The sequence below is a fragment of the Paroedura picta genome, chromosome 4 (genome assembly GCF_049243985.1).
Source record: "Paroedura picta isolate Pp20150507F chromosome 4, Ppicta_v3.0, whole genome shotgun sequence".
In the NCBI taxonomy this organism is placed as follows: Eukaryota; Metazoa; Chordata; class Lepidosauria; order Squamata; family Gekkonidae; genus Paroedura; species Paroedura picta.
In genome coordinates, this window is record NC_135372.1 from 72091118 (window position 1) to 72111487 (window position 20370).

A 20370-nucleotide genomic window follows, 5' to 3' on the forward strand; every position below is an offset into this window, starting at 1 on the left:
CTGTCAAGCCTGGAGGTGGTGGCCACCTGGACATTGCAGTTTCCCAGGCTTATAGTCCTAGGGGACTTCAATGTCCATGCGGATGTGCCATCTTTGTGTCATGGCTCAGACCTGGTTTTGACCATGGCCACACTGGGGCTCTTGCAATTTGTTACTGGTCCTACCCATCAGGCCAGCCACAACCTTGATTTGATCTTCAGTGCCAGAATAGAGGAGGATCTGGTAGTAATGTCAGATATTCTATGGTCAGACCACTATGTCCTGTGACAAATTTCCACCCCTTCCCTACTTGGGCGAGGGGCATGGAGACTTATGGATTCCGAAATGCTCTGCGGGACTTGATTCCTCCTGGTGACTCGTTGATGGCACTGGTAGAGGACTGGCAGTCCTGCCTCTTGGTGGCCATAGACAAGATCACCCCTAGATATCCTCTCTACCCTTGTCTTAAATAGGGTCCTTGGTATACCAGGGAGCTTCAGGAGAGAAAGAGGGAAATGAGACAACTAGAGAGAGTGGGGTGGAAAACTCACAATGAAGTGGCAAGAACATCCTACCACATGCTTTTGAGTTGGCAGTGAAAGTGGCAAAACTGAAGTGGCCAAGCTGCTGGGGTTGGTGAGGGTGACCACTTGTCCCCTGGATCCCTGTCCATCTTGGCTGCTCAAAGTGATAGGAGATAGGAGTTCAGCTTGGGGATATTATTAATCTCTCCATGTCTAGTGGGGAGTTCCCCAGGCTGCTGAAGGGGGCAGTGGTTCATCTTCTGCTTAAGAAACCAACGCTGGATATGCGGGACCTGGCCAGCTAGCTCACAGTCTTACATCTTGCATTTCCGGGTAAGATAAATGAAGAGGCCACCGTGGACCAGCTCCTGGCATTTTTTGTGGAAACTTCAGCACTTGACCCATACCAGTCAGGCTTCTGCCCTGGCCACAGGGTGTAGACAGTACTGGTCACCCTGATAGATTATCTCCATCACCAGCAGGATTGGGATGGTTAAGCCATCCTCGTAATGTTAAATCTGTCAACTGCATTTGAAGAAGAAGAAGAAGAAGAAGAAGAAGAAGAAGAAGAAGAAGAAGAAGAAGAAGAAGAAGAAGAAGAAGAAGAAGAAGAAGAAGAAGAAGAAGAAGAAGAAGAAGAAGAAGAAGAAGAAGAAGAAGAAGAGTTGGTTCTTTTATGCCGCTTTTCCCTACCCGAAGGAGGCTCAAAGTGGCTTACAGTCGCCTTCCCTTTCCTCTCCCCACAACAGACACCCTGTGGGGTGGGTAAGGCTGAAAGAGCCCTGATTTTACTGCTTAGCCAGAGCAGTTTTTATCAGTGCCGTGGCGAGCCCAAGGTCACCCAGCTGGTTGCATGTGAGGGAGCGCAGAATCGAACCCGGAATGCCAGATTAGAAGTCCACACTCCTAACCACTACACCAAACTGGCTCTCTTGATGTGGTTGACCATGAGTTGCTGGCTCACTGTCTCGCTGGGGCGAGGATATGGGAAACAGACCCTTCCTTCAGAACTGGACCCAGAGGGTGACAGTGGCGAAGGAGCTATCATGCCCATCAACTTCTTGTGGAGTCCCGCAGGGGACGGTGCTTCCCCCTACTCTTTTTAACATCTTTATGCGCCCTCTGGCCCAGCTGGTGCAGAGTTTCAGGCTGGATTGTCATCAATATGTATATGACACCCTGCTCTATCTCCTCATGGGCGGCTGGCTGAAATCCCCCCGGAACCATTTGGCAGAGGTTTGGAAGCCATAGCTGGATGGCTTGAGCAGAGTCATCTGAATTTCAACCCCTCCAAGACAGAGGTCATATGGCTGGGAAGGAAGGAAGCAGTACAGGAAGTGTGTTTGCCCACTCTGGCCAGGACTCAACTAAACACCATGTTCCTGACCAGAAATTTGGGTATGACTCTGAATGCCTCGCTGTGCATGGAGGTGCAGGTCATGAAGGTAGCTCACCAGGCATTTTGCCATCTCTGTCAGGTGAGGCTACTAGTGTCCTACCTGTCTCCCAAGAACCTAGCCATGGTGATCCATGCAACAATCACCTCCAGAATTAATTTCTGCAACTTTCTCTATGTGGGCCTGCCCTTGTCCTCGATCCGGAAATTGCAGCTGGTACAAAATGTGGCTGCTAGGGCCCTCACTAGAACATCTTGGTGGGCCCATATACAGCCAGTGCTGAGACAGCTGTATTCGTTATGAATTGTGGTCCGGATCAGGTTCAAGGTTCTGTTTTTACTTTTTAGGCCCTTTGCGGTATGGGACACACATAGCTGAAGGACCGCTTATTGCCCTATGCCCCCCGCAGGGCTTCACACTCTGTGGGTACAAACTTGTTGGTAATTCCTGGCCCCCGAAAAGTTCACCTGGCCTCAACCAGGGCCAGGGCTTTTACAGTCCTGGCCCCAACCTGGTGGAATGATCTTCTGGAAGAGCTGTAGGCCCTGCAGGAGCTTCCAGCATTCTGTAGGGCTTGCAAGATGTAGCTCTTCTGCCAGGTTTATAGCTGAGGCTGGGGCTTGGAAGATCAGATGGGCACCCCCAGATCTCCACCAGGCCGACCATCGCCAACGGTGGATTGCCAGCGCTTGGAGGCTCCTTATGGTACACCAAGAGGCAGCATTAGTGGCTGTGGGGTTGGTGGTTTTGCCTCCAGTGGTAATTTTAACGGGGTTTTATCTTGTAACCATCCGTGAGATGGCTTGCCGGGAGCGGTGGGAAATGAATGAACTAATGAATAAATAACGGTTGTATAATATTGAAAGCGAGGGCATAATCTGGAGCCTCATTTTGGGTTTCTTTGCTTTTGACAAAAATTAAAATTGAACATTGAGATTGTATATTGAACTTTATTGAGTTTTATCATATTAAATCAGATCTTTCTTTCTTGTGTATATTTGACCTTGCATTTAGAGTTTGTACCACTATATTTTCAAACTCTGTCATTGTGCCAATTGGTACCATCAAATCTCTTAATTCAAATTTCAGCATCGCTGTTATTTGCAAGTAGTCAAACCAATCAATACACTTTCCTTCTTTTTTCAGTTGCTCCTAAGTTTTAATCTACCTGGTTAGTAAATCTTTGTATCTTATGCAGTCAGTTTTCTTCTGCTGAAGCTTGTTCAAGTAGACCTCTACTGGAGATTTCAGCATTGATACACTGGAGCTTATTCTACCTTTGTATTTTAGCCATATTTTCAACAAGGCACTCATCCAAAAATGGGCATCTATTCTTTTCTTTGTTCCAATTGTAGGCCATAACAAACGTCTTCATTAATTTCAAAAGCTGTGTGCTGTAATTAGAACTAGGGATGGGCACTGGCTGCTCATTAAGTAAAATTCATGTTGAAATCTGGCCAGTTTGTGATTCATGGCAGTTCAACTGACACAAACTTTTCCATACATCTTTTAGCAATTCATTAGCAATTCACAGAGCTTTGTGGTAGTTTATGAATGGATACCTTTCCAGACAGACTGTCTCTGTTCAAACAAAATGTTTACCAAACTTCAAAGCAACAGGGAGTGGCAGAATTCTCCAACCTCAGAAACACTGTTGCCAGTTTCAAACTAGTCATGTAAATTTCAAAAGGGTTCCCCTCCATGCCTGCATTCCTTTGTGTTCACTTCCCATTTTCTTGCACAGAGCTTCCAAAATCACAGCCTCTACATATCTATTTCCCAACTTTGCATATTGTATATCTTTGGATATCTAAATCTGCCAATTGGCCCCACACTAAAATAAAGGAGATTTTTCTATAAACTTGGGGGAAGCCCCAGGAAAAATCTGAAATTGGTTTTTTTTTTTAATTATTTACGGTCATTTAGACCAAAATTTTAGAAGCACTACTATACAATAGCAGTTTGTAAAAGGGAAGGTAATACATTAAAAGGTTAAAAATGCATCAATAAGACTTAAAACTCCACAATAAAAGCCAACATTTAGAAGCATTAACTGCCGTTGACTATTTTACACGGATAAAATGAGCCATAAAAGCAATAAAACTAATAAAGCTGTTAAAATATAAAACAAAAGATAAGATTAAGAGGCGTGCGATACATCTACTAACCAAAAAACATAAGTTCTGTGGACCTATTATGGCTATACATGAGTGACCCATTCTTTCCTAATTCTTAAAGCTAGCCGTGCAAATTTTGCTACTTTTCTAGTTAACAAATTATCTGTATCTGATAGCAATATTTGCAGGCGATGCTTTTGGTATCATGAGTATCAGTTCCCCCTAATAACAAAAGCATTGTCTCTCCATGTGCGTAGCTGCCTGGAAGCAGTGGCTGCAACTGTGGTGGGGTCAGGAGCCAATAATACTCACTGGGGGGATTCCTTCTCTCTCTTCGTTGCTTAAGAGGGGGAAGGGATTCCCACCCCCATGAGGATTGTGGGTCTCTCTGATTCCAACCTTTCCACCCATCTATTCCGACTGGCCAGTGTCGCTGAGAAGAGTGGCAGTTCTACCTTGAGGAGTGATTCTGGGAAGTGCTCCCTTTCTTGAAATCCTCCCATGTTACTGGCCTTCATCAAAATTAGGGTTTGTTCCTGACCCAAAGGGGGATCTAGCGTTATTTTTGACATTCACAGATGAAGAAACCATGCTCTGCTGTTCTTCCTTTATATCCAGGATTCTGGACTTGCTGTGGCCTGTCCCATCATTCTAACTACCTATTGTGATCTCAATGAATGAATAAGCATTGCTCAGACCAACATTTCCCTCTGGTGTACTGGGAAGACCTAAGTCGAGGCTAGATGGCAGCAGTTTTGCTCTGTCAGGAGACCTTCAAGAGAGGCAGTAGTGCTTCTAACACATGGATTTGGGAATGCATCCAAACAGATTATAATACAATGCACCACTTAAAGCAGAAGTGATCTGATGCTGCAGTTTCTGAGGAACTGGGCTCTGAGCTTCATTTTCCCTGATGCCTTGCAAGTTTAAAAGGTGGTTGCTTTTTTTTTTCTTGGGAAACAGGCCTTCTGTTCCCTTTCAGCTACCAGGAAAAACATACTTCTTATTTTCAAGCCCATTGCAAAACAAAAGCATTATACAAGCAAACAAAACAAAAGCATTATACAACCTATTTGCGTTACTTTTTCCATTTAGGGGCAAACAAGATGCTGCTTAACAGGCTATGAGAATCAGGCTATGAGAAATATTCCAGTAAGCACAAAGTCTGCTGAGCAATGTATAGAGTATGGACAGGAGGCCAAGCCTCATTACCATTGTATGCTCTGGTGAACAATTCAAATATGGTTATATATTTTCTCAAAAGAATACAAAGCACAAGCAGGGAGACCTTTGTAATAGTAATCCCTTACTAACCTTGCCCAGGGGCTGCAGATTGTGTACTTTCGCATTTTTGATTCATGTAACAGGAATTGTTCTGCAACTTTCTTAGTAATGGCTTAATAGTTCTTTCCCTCCAAATTCCTTCCCTTTCTCCCTTCTCCTGCTCCTACAGGAACTGTTGTTTCCTCTCTCAGAAAGTAGTTCTGTTCAGTAACCTTTTCCACTCTCAGCCTCTCTGAAACATGGCTTGCCTCCCTGTCTTACTGCCCTCACTGCAGTAAGTCTGGCAGAACTACACAATAGCTTTCCCCCTGATTTTTTAACTGAATACAGTTTCTGAAGCTGTAGCTTAAAGGAGGGGACAGTGATAATAACAGGGGGAGAGGCACTGTTTACTCTTTCCTCGTATATTGTTTACCCACTCAAAGTCACCACGCATTCAGGCTGCTTTCTGACATGGACACCCCTCAGACGTTCATGGACAGATAGCGGGTAGCTATTTTTGGTGCCAATGTAGTGGGAAGGGAATGAGATAAAAAGCCCCTCCTCCACATGAGTCTTTTTGTCTGAGTTGCTATGTAGTCACTGTGACTACATAGTTTAAAAAGAAAAGAAAAAGAACAACAGAACTGCATGTAAAATATAGTTCGATTTTAGTCCCTGGACTTTCCTTTTGTCTTGGTGTAGTGGTTAAGAGTGGTGGACTCTAATCTGGAGAGCTGGGTCTGATTCCCTACTCCTCCATACGTAGCCAGGTGGGTGACCTTGGGTCATTCACAGTTCTCTGAGCTCTCTCAGCCTCATCTCACTCACAAGGTGTCTGTTGTGCGGAGAGGAAGGGAAAGGTATTTATAACCCATTTTGAGACTATTTCAGATAGTGAAAAGCAGGGTATAAAAATCCAGCTCATCTTCTCTCCAATGGCTAATGGTGTTACAAGAGATATTCTTGGTGCCAGATCATATGCGGGCTTCTTCCCCAAGATGAAGCCTTAAACCTTGATCAGAAAACAAAATGACTGTAAACAAACTTTTAACCATGTCTGGAGATAACATCTATACGTAGAGTTTTCTACATTGATCTTTTTGTTATACATGCACACGCACACACAAAGACACTCACAAGGACATGTTGGAGACACTTCATTCTCCCCGCCCTATTATGCGCTTTTTCCCTTTCCTGAAAGCCCCCATAGGTCTCCCCTTTTCCTGCTTCCTTCTCTACTTCTAGGGTTGCTGACCTGGAGATTACTTGAATTGACAACAGATTTCCCTACTACAGAAATCAGTGCTTCTTCGAGGTTCCAGCTCCAAGCCAGGAGATTTAGAGGTGGAGCCTTGATAAGATGGTGTTTGGGGAAACAACCCCAGCAGGATATAATGCCATCCAATCCACCCTCCAAAGCAGCCATTTTCTCTGTTCTATTTCATCAGGACTGCAGTTGCGATTCCATATGATTTCTAGTCCTCACCTGGAGATAAGTAACCCTAATTCTCTTGGAGGAAATGGAATGTTAGGAAATCATTGTTATATGTTATTACTGATGTTTACTGATGCTTTTTTGACTACTACTGAATTACACTGTACTAAGGTTCTCCTATGTTCTGTGTAAACGGCCCTGAGCCACAGGGGAGGGCAATATATAAATATAAATAATCTCTCTCTCTCTGGCTGAGGCCTCTCCCCTCCCCAAATGCTGCCCTCCTCAGGCTCCACTACTAAAGCTCCAGAACTCACCAACCTAGAGCTGACAACCCTGTCAAGCCTAGACGTAATGAGTCTACCCTCCAAGGCCAAAATAAGCCTGGAAGGGGCCCTGTCTCTTTCCTCTGGTCCAGTCACCAGAATTAAGAAAATAGTTAGATTTTATCCCCTGCTTTTCACTGCTCGGAGGAGTCTCAAAGTGGCTTACAATTGGCTTCCCTCCCTCCTCCCACAACAGACACCCTGTGAAGTAGGTAGGGCTAAGAGAGCTCTGACAGGACTGCTCCATGAGAACACCTCTATCAGGACTATGACTAGCCCAGGGTCACCCAGATGTATACACACACACACAATTTTTGCCTTCTTGAAAGCCTGTTAAGTTTCTCATTTGACTTTTATACTACATATTACTTTGCTCTTCTTGGTCCATTGGTGAACCCCCCCCCCCCTTCTCTCAGAACTTATAGGCCACCCCTCTCTTACAAAGTCTCAGGGTGGCTAACAACAGTCAGAAAATCCAGACATATAAAACTATAAAACTGAATCAATCCTGTTCAAATCACCCAATTGCAATTTTTTGGGATTCAGGATTCAATCAAATGGCTGTTTAAACTTTAAAGGGAATCCGAAAAGGACAAAGTTCCCCTTTTTGTCTTTACTGGGATTTTGAGGGGTGGGCGTTTTAGTTAGAGGCACCAAACTTGTGATGTGACTGCAGGAGCCTTTCCTCAAAAGAACCCCCCAAGTTGCAAAAAGATTGCATGGGGGGGGTTTCCAATTCTACAGGCACCCAAAGAGGTGCCCCCATCTGGTATCCATTATTTCCTATGATGAGAAAAAAATGGATTCTCTTGTCTGTTTGTAAATTCCCACCATAGGAAATAATGGAGTCTTACCAATGGAACTGCTTCCAGCTGAAATGTGTCATGAATAGAAAAGCTACCCCCCCCCGAAAATCCTCATATGGTGATCCATGTTCAAACCACAGCCTGCCTACTCCCCACCCAATAAAAATTCCTTTCAACAAATCACCTTGGAATGACATTCAACTACAACATGCAATTCCACCTTGAGAAAACTGATCCTGCACCAGTCCTTTCAATACCGGTGATCAATGTGCATTTCTTCTCAGCCAGAATCACTGCACAAATGGTAGTGATATAGACAATCAGTGAGTTGGTAGGGGACTCAAAACGAGCATAATTTTAATACTCGTCAGGACTTATTATGACAGCATTTGCATTATTACCGACAACAACATGTGACTTGCAGGCAGCTGAAGGCCTTCTGCAGCCCTAACAAATCAAGTAAAAAAAATCCACACAAATCATCATACAAATCACATTTTATATGCTGTGCTTCCTGTAAATGGAAATTTTTATTATGTTATAGAGGACCTGCCAAACCTCAAGCTGCCTTTACAGCAGCACACTGAGGTGTGTAATCCAAGCCATTAAGTTTACAAGTGTACACACTGCTTGCTAAACAAACTGTGGGCTGTTTCCCCTTCATTTCTTGCTAATGGCATTGAATCCTGCTAAGCTACCCCATACTGTTTAGGAAAGGGGAAAACATATTGACAGACAAGTAATAGAGGGGGGAGGGGGGAGGAAAGGAAAATGATTTCTGCTTGGGCCAGCTAGGAAATGATGGCTTCTCTGGTTGCCTAAACTACCCCATTCTGCAGTGAATGGTAGATGTAGTACTGTATCTTCCAGGTTACTTGGAAGATTAGCAAGCAAATGCGTTCTTCTAAACAGAATGACTGGTTATACCTCACAGTCCTTGTATGTTTATACCTGAGCATGACAGAAAAAGTCACCATAAAAACAGATCAGATCCTATTAATCCATTCTGCTAACATCAGAATCTTCCTCCAGCAGAAGAGCCTCATACTGGAACAAGGATCTGCTGTTAAGAAAGGAGATTTGTAGGATTCAACCCAATATTAAAATCAATATCAATCTAACTTAAGAATTTCTGTTTACAACTTAGTGGTGGCCAGTTTTGATAGTGCTGGTAAAATGTTGCTTTCCAGATTTTATCTGTTATGAAAAATAGTCATGATACATAGCATTTATATGGCACTTTCAGGTTAGGAGCATTCCAAATGCATTACCTCAGTAATTGTTTTAGTAGCCCTATAAACTATTCTAGTATTGCTAATGGGGCTGCCAAACCCACTTACCTAAGGCCTAGATCAGTCTTTCTCAACTTTTGTACTGTTGAGAAACCCAAAACATTCTTCAAGCTTTGAGAAACCCTAGAAGTGGTGCGATCATGCAGAATATGGTTAGGAAGCATAGCTGTGTACACACCCACATTGGGCCCTTCCCACCCCCTCCAGACCCATTATTGGCCACTTGGGGGAAGGGTTAACTTGACCATATATGGTCATATCACCCAATAAATGTTTATCAAATTTATATTAAAGAAAACCTTGCAGCGCTTTCAAGAAACTCTGGTGATTCTCGAAACCCTGGTTGAGAAAGCCTGGCCTAGACGGCTTTATATTTAACGCACGATCACCCTATTATCGTTGCAGATATATGGCAGCTGTGAGTATTGGTAGTGCTGGTAGTGATTTAATAATAGAGCAACTAGTGGTCTTCACCACAGATGCTAAGCAAAGCACAGGAACCTGTAGTGAGACCGTAAAATAAGAATGTACCGGTAGGCCTCTGATAGATCTAAGGAGGCCAGGAAGCTGCCCCTCTCAGTGGTCAAGAAGGAAGATTCATGGTGAGACAAATCTTCCAGTCCACATGGGAATGCTCTAAATTGTTAAAGAGGGCCAATTTAAATCTGGATTATATGTCGGGGAGTTTCCAACCTTCACCTATTTTCCATATTCCCAACCCTGAGAATCATTATTTGCTGGGGGGGGGGGGGCAGCATTGCCTCTTTCTTGAACAAATTATGAAAAATGGCACAAGGGGAAAACTGATGCAACTCCTGCCCATCTTGTGGTCCCAGTCTGAATCAGGTTTTTTGAACCTCCTCACTTCAAGAAGGATGTACATAAACTTGAAAGGGTACAGAGGAGAGTGATGAGGATGATCTGGGGCCAAGGGACCAAGCCCTATGAAGATAGGTTGAGGGACTTGGGAATATTCAGCCTGGAGAAAAAGAGGTTGAGAGGGGACATGATAGCCCTCTTTAAGTATTTGAGAGGCTGTCATTTGGAGAAGGGCAGGATGCTGTTTCCGTTGACTGCAGAGGAAAGGACACGCAGTAATGGGTTTAAACTACAAGTACAACGATATAGGCTAGATATCAGGAAAAAAAATTTCACAGTCAGAGTAGTTCAGCAGTGGAATAGGCTGCCTAAGGAGGTGGTGAGCTCCCCCTCACTGGCAGTCTTCAAGCAAAGGTTGGATACACACTTTTCTTGGATGCTTTAGGATGCTTTGGGCTGATCCTGCGTTGAGCAGGGGGTTGGACTAGATGGCCTGTATGGCCCCTTCCAACTCTATGATTCTATGATTCTGGCCTGTCTATGATTCTGTGATTCTATGATTCTAGGTACCTACAGTGCTTTACAATTGAGCTCCCATGGGTAACATGCCCTTGAGGTTATGCTGCCCTAGAGAGGCCTGACATAACTTCCGGGTAAATTCAATTTTAATGGCTATAAAGATAATTCACTCATTTTGCTAAACCATATATAAGATTCAATAATAGAGCAACTAGTGGTCCTCACCACAGATGCTAAATGCCCATAAATGAAGTTCTAAACATGCAAGTCCCAGCGTATTACTGGTTGACAGAACCAGAACAGACAAAGTGGTGATGCATGGATAATGTAATATTTAATTAGGCCTTGAGTCAGCTTTTTTGTTACTGGAGTCTCTCTTAAAGTTTGTTTTCTGGTAATGGTAGGGTTTTTTATTCCTCCACTGAGTCATGTGGTACCTTTTGGGTGTATGAGTTTTCATATATCACGGTTTAAATGCCAGATGCAGTTTGATTTTAACTTTTTAAAAAAATGCTGCCTATAGAGTCTACAAAACCTAATATAATCAGAAGTCATGATGAAGCTGCATTACTGGCCTTATCATTATTTAGGGCCTTCATAGTCCCGAATGTTGTTTCCTCTTCCAGCAGCCTGTTTCAAGACTCAGAGCTGACAAAATCCAATGTCAGTGTTTAGTGAGAAAATCCATAATTGTCAAGAAAGGTCAGAACTAATTTCTCAGATTGTCAGCCAAGCTTGTCACAGTTTCATTAGCCTCAAAAAGTTTATTTAAAGGACATGGTGTTAAAGGTATGGAGTAAACCTGCTGTGTTCTACTTATAGCACTTCATAACACCCAACTGTTATTGTCTGCAAACACTGACTTCTCGCCATATGGTTCCAAAGCTACAATCATATGGGAGAATGCACCACTGAACAAAATGGGACACACTTCTGAGTCAACATGCAAATGATCTGTAAAACACATTATGTGTTTGTTTAACAAAGGCTCTTTAGCCAGCTGTAATAACCCTTGCATTTTTTTATTTTTAAAAGCTAGAAGATCTGATAAGGAAGAATCAGTCTTTCAGAATGCTTGCTGTTCTTCCAAATATTAGCTCCTTTGAGCTAGAAGTCCCATCAAAGAAAAAAAAGAGTAGAATTCAGACCAACCTCACAAGATTCTCTTTCTCTTCTACCTATCACACAGACGAAATGGTATGCATTTACTGTTAAATCCTGCATGCTCCATGGTAGATTTGCAAAGACTTGAAGCCACAGTTTAGGCTGTGTGTTAAATGCGCCCTGACCTATGAATTAATGATCTCTGACATGTCCTGTCATTAACAGCCTTCTAAGGTCTTGCAAACTGAGAGCTGTGGCTTCCTTAATTGAGTAAATCCATTTCATGTTGGGTCTTCCTCTTTTCCAGCTGACTTCAACTTTTCTTAGCATTACTGTAGTTTTCGGTGACTCTTCTCATAATATGATGGGAGTACTAAGAGCCTCAGTTTAGCCATTTTAGCTTCTAGAGAGAGCTCAAGGTTGATTTGAACTCATTTGTCTTTTTTTGGCAGTCCATGGTATCTGTTAAAACTCTCCTCCAACACATTTCAAATAAATCAATTCTCTTCCTGACTTATGAATTAATGACCTCTGAAGTGTCCTGTCATTAACAGCCTTCTGGCAGAAAGCGAAGAGGAACTAAAGAGCCTGTTGATGCGGGTGAAGGAAGAGAGTGCAAAAGTTGACTTGAAACTCAACATCAAGAAAACAAAGATCATGGCATCTGGCCCTCTCAATTCCTGGAAAATAGATGGGGAAGAAATGGAGGTAGTGACAGGTTTTATTTTCCTGGGCTACAAGATCACTGCAGATGGGGACTTCAGCAAAGAAATTAAAAGACGCTTGCTCCTGGGGAGGAAAGCTATGGCAAATCTAGACAGCATCCTAAAGAGCAGACATCACCCTGCCAACAAAAGTGCGTGTAGTCAAGGCTATGGTCTTCCCAGTTGCAATGTATGGCTGTGAAAGTTGGACCATAAGGAAGGCGGAGCGTCAGAGAATTGAGGCTTTTGAACTCTGGTGCTGGAGAACTCTTACGAGACCCTTGGACTGCAAGGTGAACAAACCGGTCAGTCCTAGAGGAGATCAGCCCTGCCTGCTCCTTAGAAGGCCAGATCCTGAAGATGAAACTCAAATACTTTGGCCACCTCATGAGAAGGAAGGACTCCCTGGAGAAGAGCCTAATGCTGGGAGCGATTGAGGGCAAAAGAAGAAGGGGACGACAGAGAATGAGGCGGCTGGATGGAGTCACTGAAGCAGTCAGTGCAAACTTAAATGGACTCCGGGGAATGGTAGAGGACAGGAAAGCCTGGAGGATCATTGTCCATGGGTTCGCGATGGGTTGGACATGACTTCGCACCTAACAACAACAATACACCCACTGAAAAGATTCATGAGGGGAATTGGTGAATCTTTGTGGATTATCATGGGTCGAACCTTCCTCAGCATTATAGCGCGTGGACTGGTGGTTTTGGACTGTGCAGTTTTGATTAATGACATTTTTATGTTGCTCTTTTACCAAGGCCTTGTCCTCCCTTTTATTCTTATAAATACTCTGATGGGTAGATTAGGCCAAAACATTATTATTGGCCCAAAGTCACGCATGTCATGGCTGTATATGGATTTGAACTCAAATCTCCCCAAGCCTAACCTGACGCACTAACAAGTATAACACACAGAGTCTCATTTATCCTGTGACCACAGAACTATTGAGCAGTTAGGCTGAAGTGAAATATTTGCTGTTTTCCCAGATTCAGAAACTAGGTGAATCACTTATTTTTTTGCAAGCATAAATAAACTTATTCCACAAGCCCTGAGTATTATTTAAGAATTAACCCTATATTACCCAGCACACACCATGCTTTCAGTATAGAACAAAATGAACCACAGAATGGAATTTTTATTTACTTTGTTTGTACCTTGACTTTTTTCTCAATGGGGACCCAAATTGGCTCCCATTACTCTCCTTTCTTTTAAGAACCATCCAGTGAAACCAAGGCAGAGTCTGCACTTACTTTGTTTATTCCATTGTCAATCCTGTTGAATTCAGATAAATTAGAACTCGGGTCTTCCTCTCCCCCCCCCCATTGAAAAAGGAAAGTGTTCTGTATGTGGTTAGGGTAGTTCAGAAGGGGGGGGAGAGCCAAGCCCCTTTTCTTTCTTTTCTTGAAGGGGGGGGGGGAGAGGAGCCAAGCAGGGAGCCTCTTTCTTTTCTTGGAGGGGGGGGGGGAGAGGATCGAAAAAGGCAGAGAAGGGAGAAAAAATCCAGGACCGACAGAAGTTGAGAGAAATTAGAGGTTTCTCCTTTAAGGCAAGCTTATCATATGACCAGGTGTGGCCTATCAGAGATTCTCTACCCCTTTCCCAATCCGGATTTGAAAAATATTAGGGTTAAAAGCACTCTAAGATATCGCACAATAAAGGTAGGGTCACTCCGGATCAATCCTCTTGCTGCAGAAGGAAAATTTAAACCGCCCAAAATCCAAACAGAAATCACATTCTGTGTAGAGGGCAGGGACTGAATCGACCTGGGAATAAAAGCTCCGTGTAGTTTACACCCAAGTATGTGTGACTGGCTCTACCCAGCAAGGCTCCATGGAGTATGGGAATTTGATCCTAGTCTGACATGCTAACCACTATGCCATATTAATTCATTTTAATATGTTTATTCAGAGTCTATAAGCCACCATGCATCCACTTAGGTAGAAAGACAGTATAGAAGCTTTTAAACTGTTGCTAGGTCATACCATTGATCTGCCCAGTTTCACATAGTGGCCTGACAGTTGCCCTGGAGGAAAAAACTGATTTTGTGTCCTACTCCTGGATCTGGACATCCCTTTAGACATCTTGGCTACTAGCTGTTAATGGGCATATCCTCAATGGTTCTTTTAAAGCCAAACATTACTGCATGCCTCGGCATGGATTCAATAATTTACTGAAAGAATTCCTTCCATCTTGAGTTCATTGCATGTCAATTTCCATGAGTCTCCAAGAGAGAAAAAGTTATCTATCAATTTTTTTCTAACCTATGCATAATTTTATAAACTTTTAATATATCCCCCTTAGTCTTTCCTGTAAATTGAAAAGGCCCAGACTTCATCAAAGGAAAAGTGCTCCAATTCATTAAATCAGCTTATTTGACATATGCAATGTCCTTTTGTGATATGGTAATCAGAACTGCACCTTAGATCTATACAGGGGAATCATAGTAGTAGTTTTATTTCAAATTCATTTCCTAATAACGTTCAGCATGGAGTTGCATTTTTCACCATGGCCAAAACCCAGATTGACATTTTTGCCAAACTTACCACTACAACCCAACAATATTTCCCCTTTAGGCCCTAACAGTTAAGTTTGCATCAGAATTTAGTTACTATTTTTGCTCCAATATGCATCACCTTATAATTGCCTGCACTGAACTTCATTTGTTTTTTCATTGCTCACTCACAAAGTCTGAAGAGATCGTCCCAAAGCTCTTCACAATCAACTTTGGATTTTCACCATCCTGAATAATTTGGTATCATCCACAACCTTGGCCATTACATGACTCACAGTTCTAGATCATTCATTATCAAATAGCACTGGTCCCAAAATGATCCTTATGGACTCCATTGCTCACTTCACTCCATTGCAATAACCGTCTATTAATTCCTACTGTCTGCTCCCTCTCATGTAGCCAATTTTCAATCCATCAGAGAACCCACCCTCCCATCCCATGACTAATAAAGTTTGTTCAAGCATCTTTGGTGAGGGAGATGTCAAAAGTCTTTCAGAAGTTCAAGTATATAAAATCTACAGGTTCACCTTTATCTACACTTGTTAACCTTTATTTATTTATTTAATTTATACACTGCCCTCGCAGCAAACTGCTGCAAGGTGGCTTGTAAGGTGATGCAAGTTGGGACAAAAAAAATGCCAGTCTCAAGTATAGAATAATGTGGTCTAAACTTGCTAGACTGAGAGGGAACAAGATCTTGGGGTCACAGTGGATAGCGCAATGAAAGTTTTGTCCAATGTGCTTCAGCTATGAAAAAGGTAAACTCTGTTAGGGATTTTTAGGAAAGAGACGGAAAATAAAATGGCCAATATTATAATACCCCTGCATCTATGGTGCACCCTCATTTGAAATATGGGATACGGTATGGGATACCATTCACAGACAGCATTAAAAGGGGATCAGATAGATTTATGGAGGATAGGTCTATCAATGGCCACTGAGTTGAACCTCCTTGTTCAGAGGCACTAAATCTCTGAATCCCAGAGCCAGGAAACAACATCAGGGAATGGTCTCTTGGTCTCTATGTCCTGTTATTGGCTGTCCAGAGGAACTAATTAGCCACCCTGTGAAATAGAACGAACTGAATGGACCATTGGTTTGATCCAGCAGGGCTTTTCTAATGTTCTAAACCTTCTCAAAAAACTCCAACAGGCTAGCGAGGTAGGACTTCCCTTTGCAGAAGCCAAGCTGATTTCCCCTCAGCTGGCTTTGTTATTCAGTGTGCTGAGCAATTCCGTAACTATTAAAAGAAACTAGACTCAAAAATCAACTTTGCTTTAATTTAGGAGCTGTGGAAATCAGCAGGAAATATGTTATTACTTATTACTACAGTTCATTAATCTCAAATACTGGAACAACAGGTTTATACAAAATGTAAAATTAAGCAATGTAACTGAAAGAGACCACTTTTATAATTAAACATAAATATAGACTGGCAATTTCAAAATTAAAACCAGAGGGTATTCAAGATTCAGTTTTTTAAACACAGTGGATTGGATCCATACTTCCATAAGCAGAAGGGCCCTTGTGGATGTTTCCTGCATTCCCCTTCCCCTGTGGCCTCCAATGAACCAACCTTGTTGTACTCACACAAGACTGCTGTGGGGTGAGATTTACAACTCAGAGGATTTGGGGCTGCTGGGCGAAGGAAGGAAAGATCCTTCTACTTCTATATATTTGGATTCAATCCAATGTGTTCAGCACCATGCAACTTATTTTGCTTCATTTTTCTGTATTGCACAAAAGAGAAATATCACTAAAGGAACTTGTCTGATACCACCTTTTGAATCTGAATGTTTAAAAAGAAAAAAAAATACCCGTGGATAGTTTTTTTTTTAATTCAGCAGCTCGACAAAGAACAGCAGAAGTACTGGTGTAATGGCTATATCCTTTTAACATGGTCAAACATTATGAATTATTTTAAATATCTTTAGATATTATTAGATGCCCTGTTCCCAAGCGTGAACCTACTCCTGGAAAGAGCAGCAACTTTTGAGACCAGTAGCACATTAATATTAATAATTACAGTATCAAAGAAGCACATTTTGGTCTGCCTATCAGCTGCGGATGGCAGGAGGAATCTGTAACATATGAAAAATTATATGCATATCAATAAGAATTCCCAAGTACAATGTTTTGAGAGTCATAGCTCCATTCATCAGATACCTTCATCTGACAAAGGGAGTCGAATCATGAGTTTATACCCTGGAAATCTTGTTGGAACTTAAGATGCTACTGGACTCAAATCTCCTCTTCTACTGTAGGCCAACAAAACTGCCCACCTAAAATGATCCTGGAAAGAATGGTGATCTTTTTGTCTTAGATAAGAGAAGATCATGTTGATAGAAGGCATGGGTTCAGTCAAGTCAATTCAGAGGTGTCCTCATTGTTGGCTTGCTTTCAAAACATTAAAGACACATTTTCATTTCAAGGACGCTGAATCACAGATAATTCATGAGCAACAAAGCTTTTCAGCTCCTTTTCCTCATATTATAGGTGCACAGGGATCAGGTCTCCTAGTTACGGACTTTATAATCAGGAAACTGTAATAACAGAAAACAAGTGGAACTGTATCAGTATTTTTCTTCCATGACTTGCACTATCACAGAAGTCACACATTTGGTATACGAAGCATCTTTAGACACCAGCTTAAGCTTTTAAACTCCTAACTGCCTTCTCCAGCTATATCAAAATAATAACAGGTAGTCAGGTACAATAACACAGGAGATAAAATTACATTTACTCTGCAAACAAAAGAAATTGTCATGAAAATTACACACATTTTTGTTTAGATGTTCATTCTAAGTTCTCCTTATGGTTATTACTCACATTTTGTGGAAAAACCCTTAGTGGCATGCATAATACATGAGGAATAAACCTTCCTCTTTCCCTTCCATAGGCTTTGTCAGTAGAAAAGCTGAGCCGTGAAAATTTATAGGCCCTATAATATAGGGAGAGGAATAATGTGCACTGTGCCTCACCGACTGGAGATGTTTTCAACATCAGGAGACAAAATCCATAGTGAAAGAGCCAAGAAAAAAACCCATAATTTGGGGAGAGCATGGATAAAAGTTTGAGCAGTGAAGTGGAAGCTGGCTAGACCTGAATAGACTGGGTCTATTGGCAAAGTTTACCTTAGCGGGGAATGGAGGAAGCATTGGTCTGAAGGAAGGAAAGTGAATATGTTGATGCATGAGTGCAGATCAGATGTGTGTGCTATTGAAATAGTTTGCATGTGTACTTAGAAGGACTGTGTATGAATGTACACCAAGTAATGTATACACTTTGCCAAGTCTTGTCGGAGGCCTAGAGAAGTCTAAAGCCAGGTTTCTTGTTACTAATGAGAATTTCAAATATATATTTTTATAAGGTTTCACATGATATTCCTGTTGACAAGTTGGTAAAATGCGGTATGGATCCTAATTCTGTCAAGTGGAGCGATAACTGATTTACAGATGGTACCCAAATGATACTTGCAAATGGTTAAGCATCCTCTTGGAAAAGAGTGACAATTGGAGTGCTCCATGGATCTGCCCTGGGGCCTTTGTTGTTCAACATATTTATAAATGATTTGGATGAGGGATTAGAGGAGGTACTTATTAAATTTGCAGACGATACTAAATTGGGATGGTTAGCAAACACAACAGAAGACTGAATCAGAAAACAGGATGATCTTGATAAGCTCGAGAACTGGGCTAAACTAAATAAAATGAAATTCAATAGGGACAAATGTAAAGTTCTGCATTTAGGTAGGAAAAACCAAATACACCAATATAAGATGGGGAAGACTTGTCTTGGCAGTAGTATGTGAGAAAAGGATCTAGGAGTCTTAGTAGACCATACATTGAACATGAGTCACCAGTGTGACTCGGAGGCTAAAAGGCAAATGGGATTTTGAGCTGCATCAAAAGGAGTATTGTGTCCAGATCATGGGAGGTGATGGTACCGCTTTACTCTGCTCTGGTTCAGCCACGCTTGGAGTACTGTGTTCAGTTTTGGGCACCACAGTTGAAGACGGATGTAGACAAACTGGAGTGTGTCCAGAGGAGAGCGACAAAGATGTTGAGGGGTTTGGAGACCAAGACATATGAGGAAAGGTTGGGGGAGCTTAGTCTGTTTAGCCTGGAGAGGAGATGACTAAGAGGGGATCTGATAACCATCTTCAAGTATTTAAAAGGGTGCTATATAGAGGATGGAGCAGAGTTGTTCTCTCTTGCCCCAGAGGGAAGGACCAGAACCAATGGGATGAAATTAATGGAAAAGAAATTCCGTTTAAACATGTGGAAGAAGTTACTGACAGTTAGAGCGGTTTCTCAGTGGAACAGGCTTCCTCAGGAAGGAAGATTTTTGGAGATTTTTTTGGAGATTTTTAAAGAGGGGCTGGATAGCCATCTGACAGAGAGGCTGATTCTGTGAAGGCTCAAGGGGGTGGCAGGTTACAGTGGATGAACAATAGGGTTGTGAGTGTCCTGCATAGTGCAGGGGGTTGGACTAGATGACTCATGAGGTACCTTCCAACTCTATGATTCTATATTCTACAATATTAAAGAAATATTATTTATTATTATTAAGTCTTCTAATAGTAAGCATCACTTACTAATAAACTAATAAACTCAGAGACATGATGAGTGTCATACCATGGACGAGAATGCTGGAAGGGAAGGGAGCATGTGAAGGGTGGGCGCTACTCAAACAAGAGCTATTGCATGCTCAATCAATGACTATTCCAGAAATACGAAAACACTGCAGGAGCTCTAAGAAGCCTATTTGGATGAACAGAGAACTTCAAGAGGAACTAAGAAAGAAAAGGAAAATGTTCAGGAAATGGAAGGAAGGACAGAGCTCTAAAGAAGAGTACCTACAGGTTACTAGGCACTGTAGATCAATCATCAGAAAGGCCAAAGCTGAGAGTGAGCTAAGATTGGCCAGGGAAGCCCATTGTAACAAGAAAAGATTTTTCAGTTATGTGAGGAGCAAACGTAAAGTCAAGGAGGCAATAGGCCCACTGTTGGGTGCAGATGGACAAACTCTAACGAAAGATGCAGAGAAAGCAGAAAGGCTTAGTGCCTATTTTACATCAGTTTTTTCCCACAGGTCAAAGTGTTTAGGCACATCTAGAGATGGCTGGGTGGCAGGTTAACATGGATAGAGAGGTTGTCGAGAGGCATTTAGCTGCACTGGATGAGTTCAAATCCCCTGGTCCAGATGAAATGCACCCGAGAGTACTCAAAGAACTTTCCAGAGAACTTGCACAGCCCTTGTCCATCATCTTTGGAACCTCTTTAAGGACTGGAGATGTCCCGGAGGACTGGAAAAGAGCAAACGTTATTCCGATCTACAAAAAAGGGAGGAAGGATGACCCAGGAAACTACAGACCAGTGAGTCTGACCTCTGTTGTGGGGAAGATAATGGAGCAGATATTAAAGGGAGCAATCTGCAAACATCTGGAGGACAATTTGGTGATCCAAGGAAGTCAGCATGGATTTGTCTCCAACAGGTCCTGCCAGACCAACCTAGTTTCTTTTTTTGACCAAGTAACAGGTTTGCTGGATCGGGGAAATTCGGTTGA

The 20370-nt window shown here is 42.3% G+C and overlaps 1 protein-coding gene across 1 annotated transcript in view; it reads right to left on the bottom strand.

Moving 5' to 3' along the window:
- Window positions 1-16060: 16060 nt before the first annotated feature.
- CTH (cystathionine gamma-lyase) overlaps window positions 16061-20370 on the bottom strand; it is a 32359-nt gene continuing 28049 nt past the window's right edge. Inside the window, exon 12 of the mRNA XM_077333367.1 lies at window positions 16061-17344. Coding sequence (XP_077189482.1) covers window positions 17318-17344 — 27 coding nt within the window. The 3' untranslated portion in view covers window positions 16061-17317. The remainder of the gene's footprint in view (window positions 17345-20370) is intronic.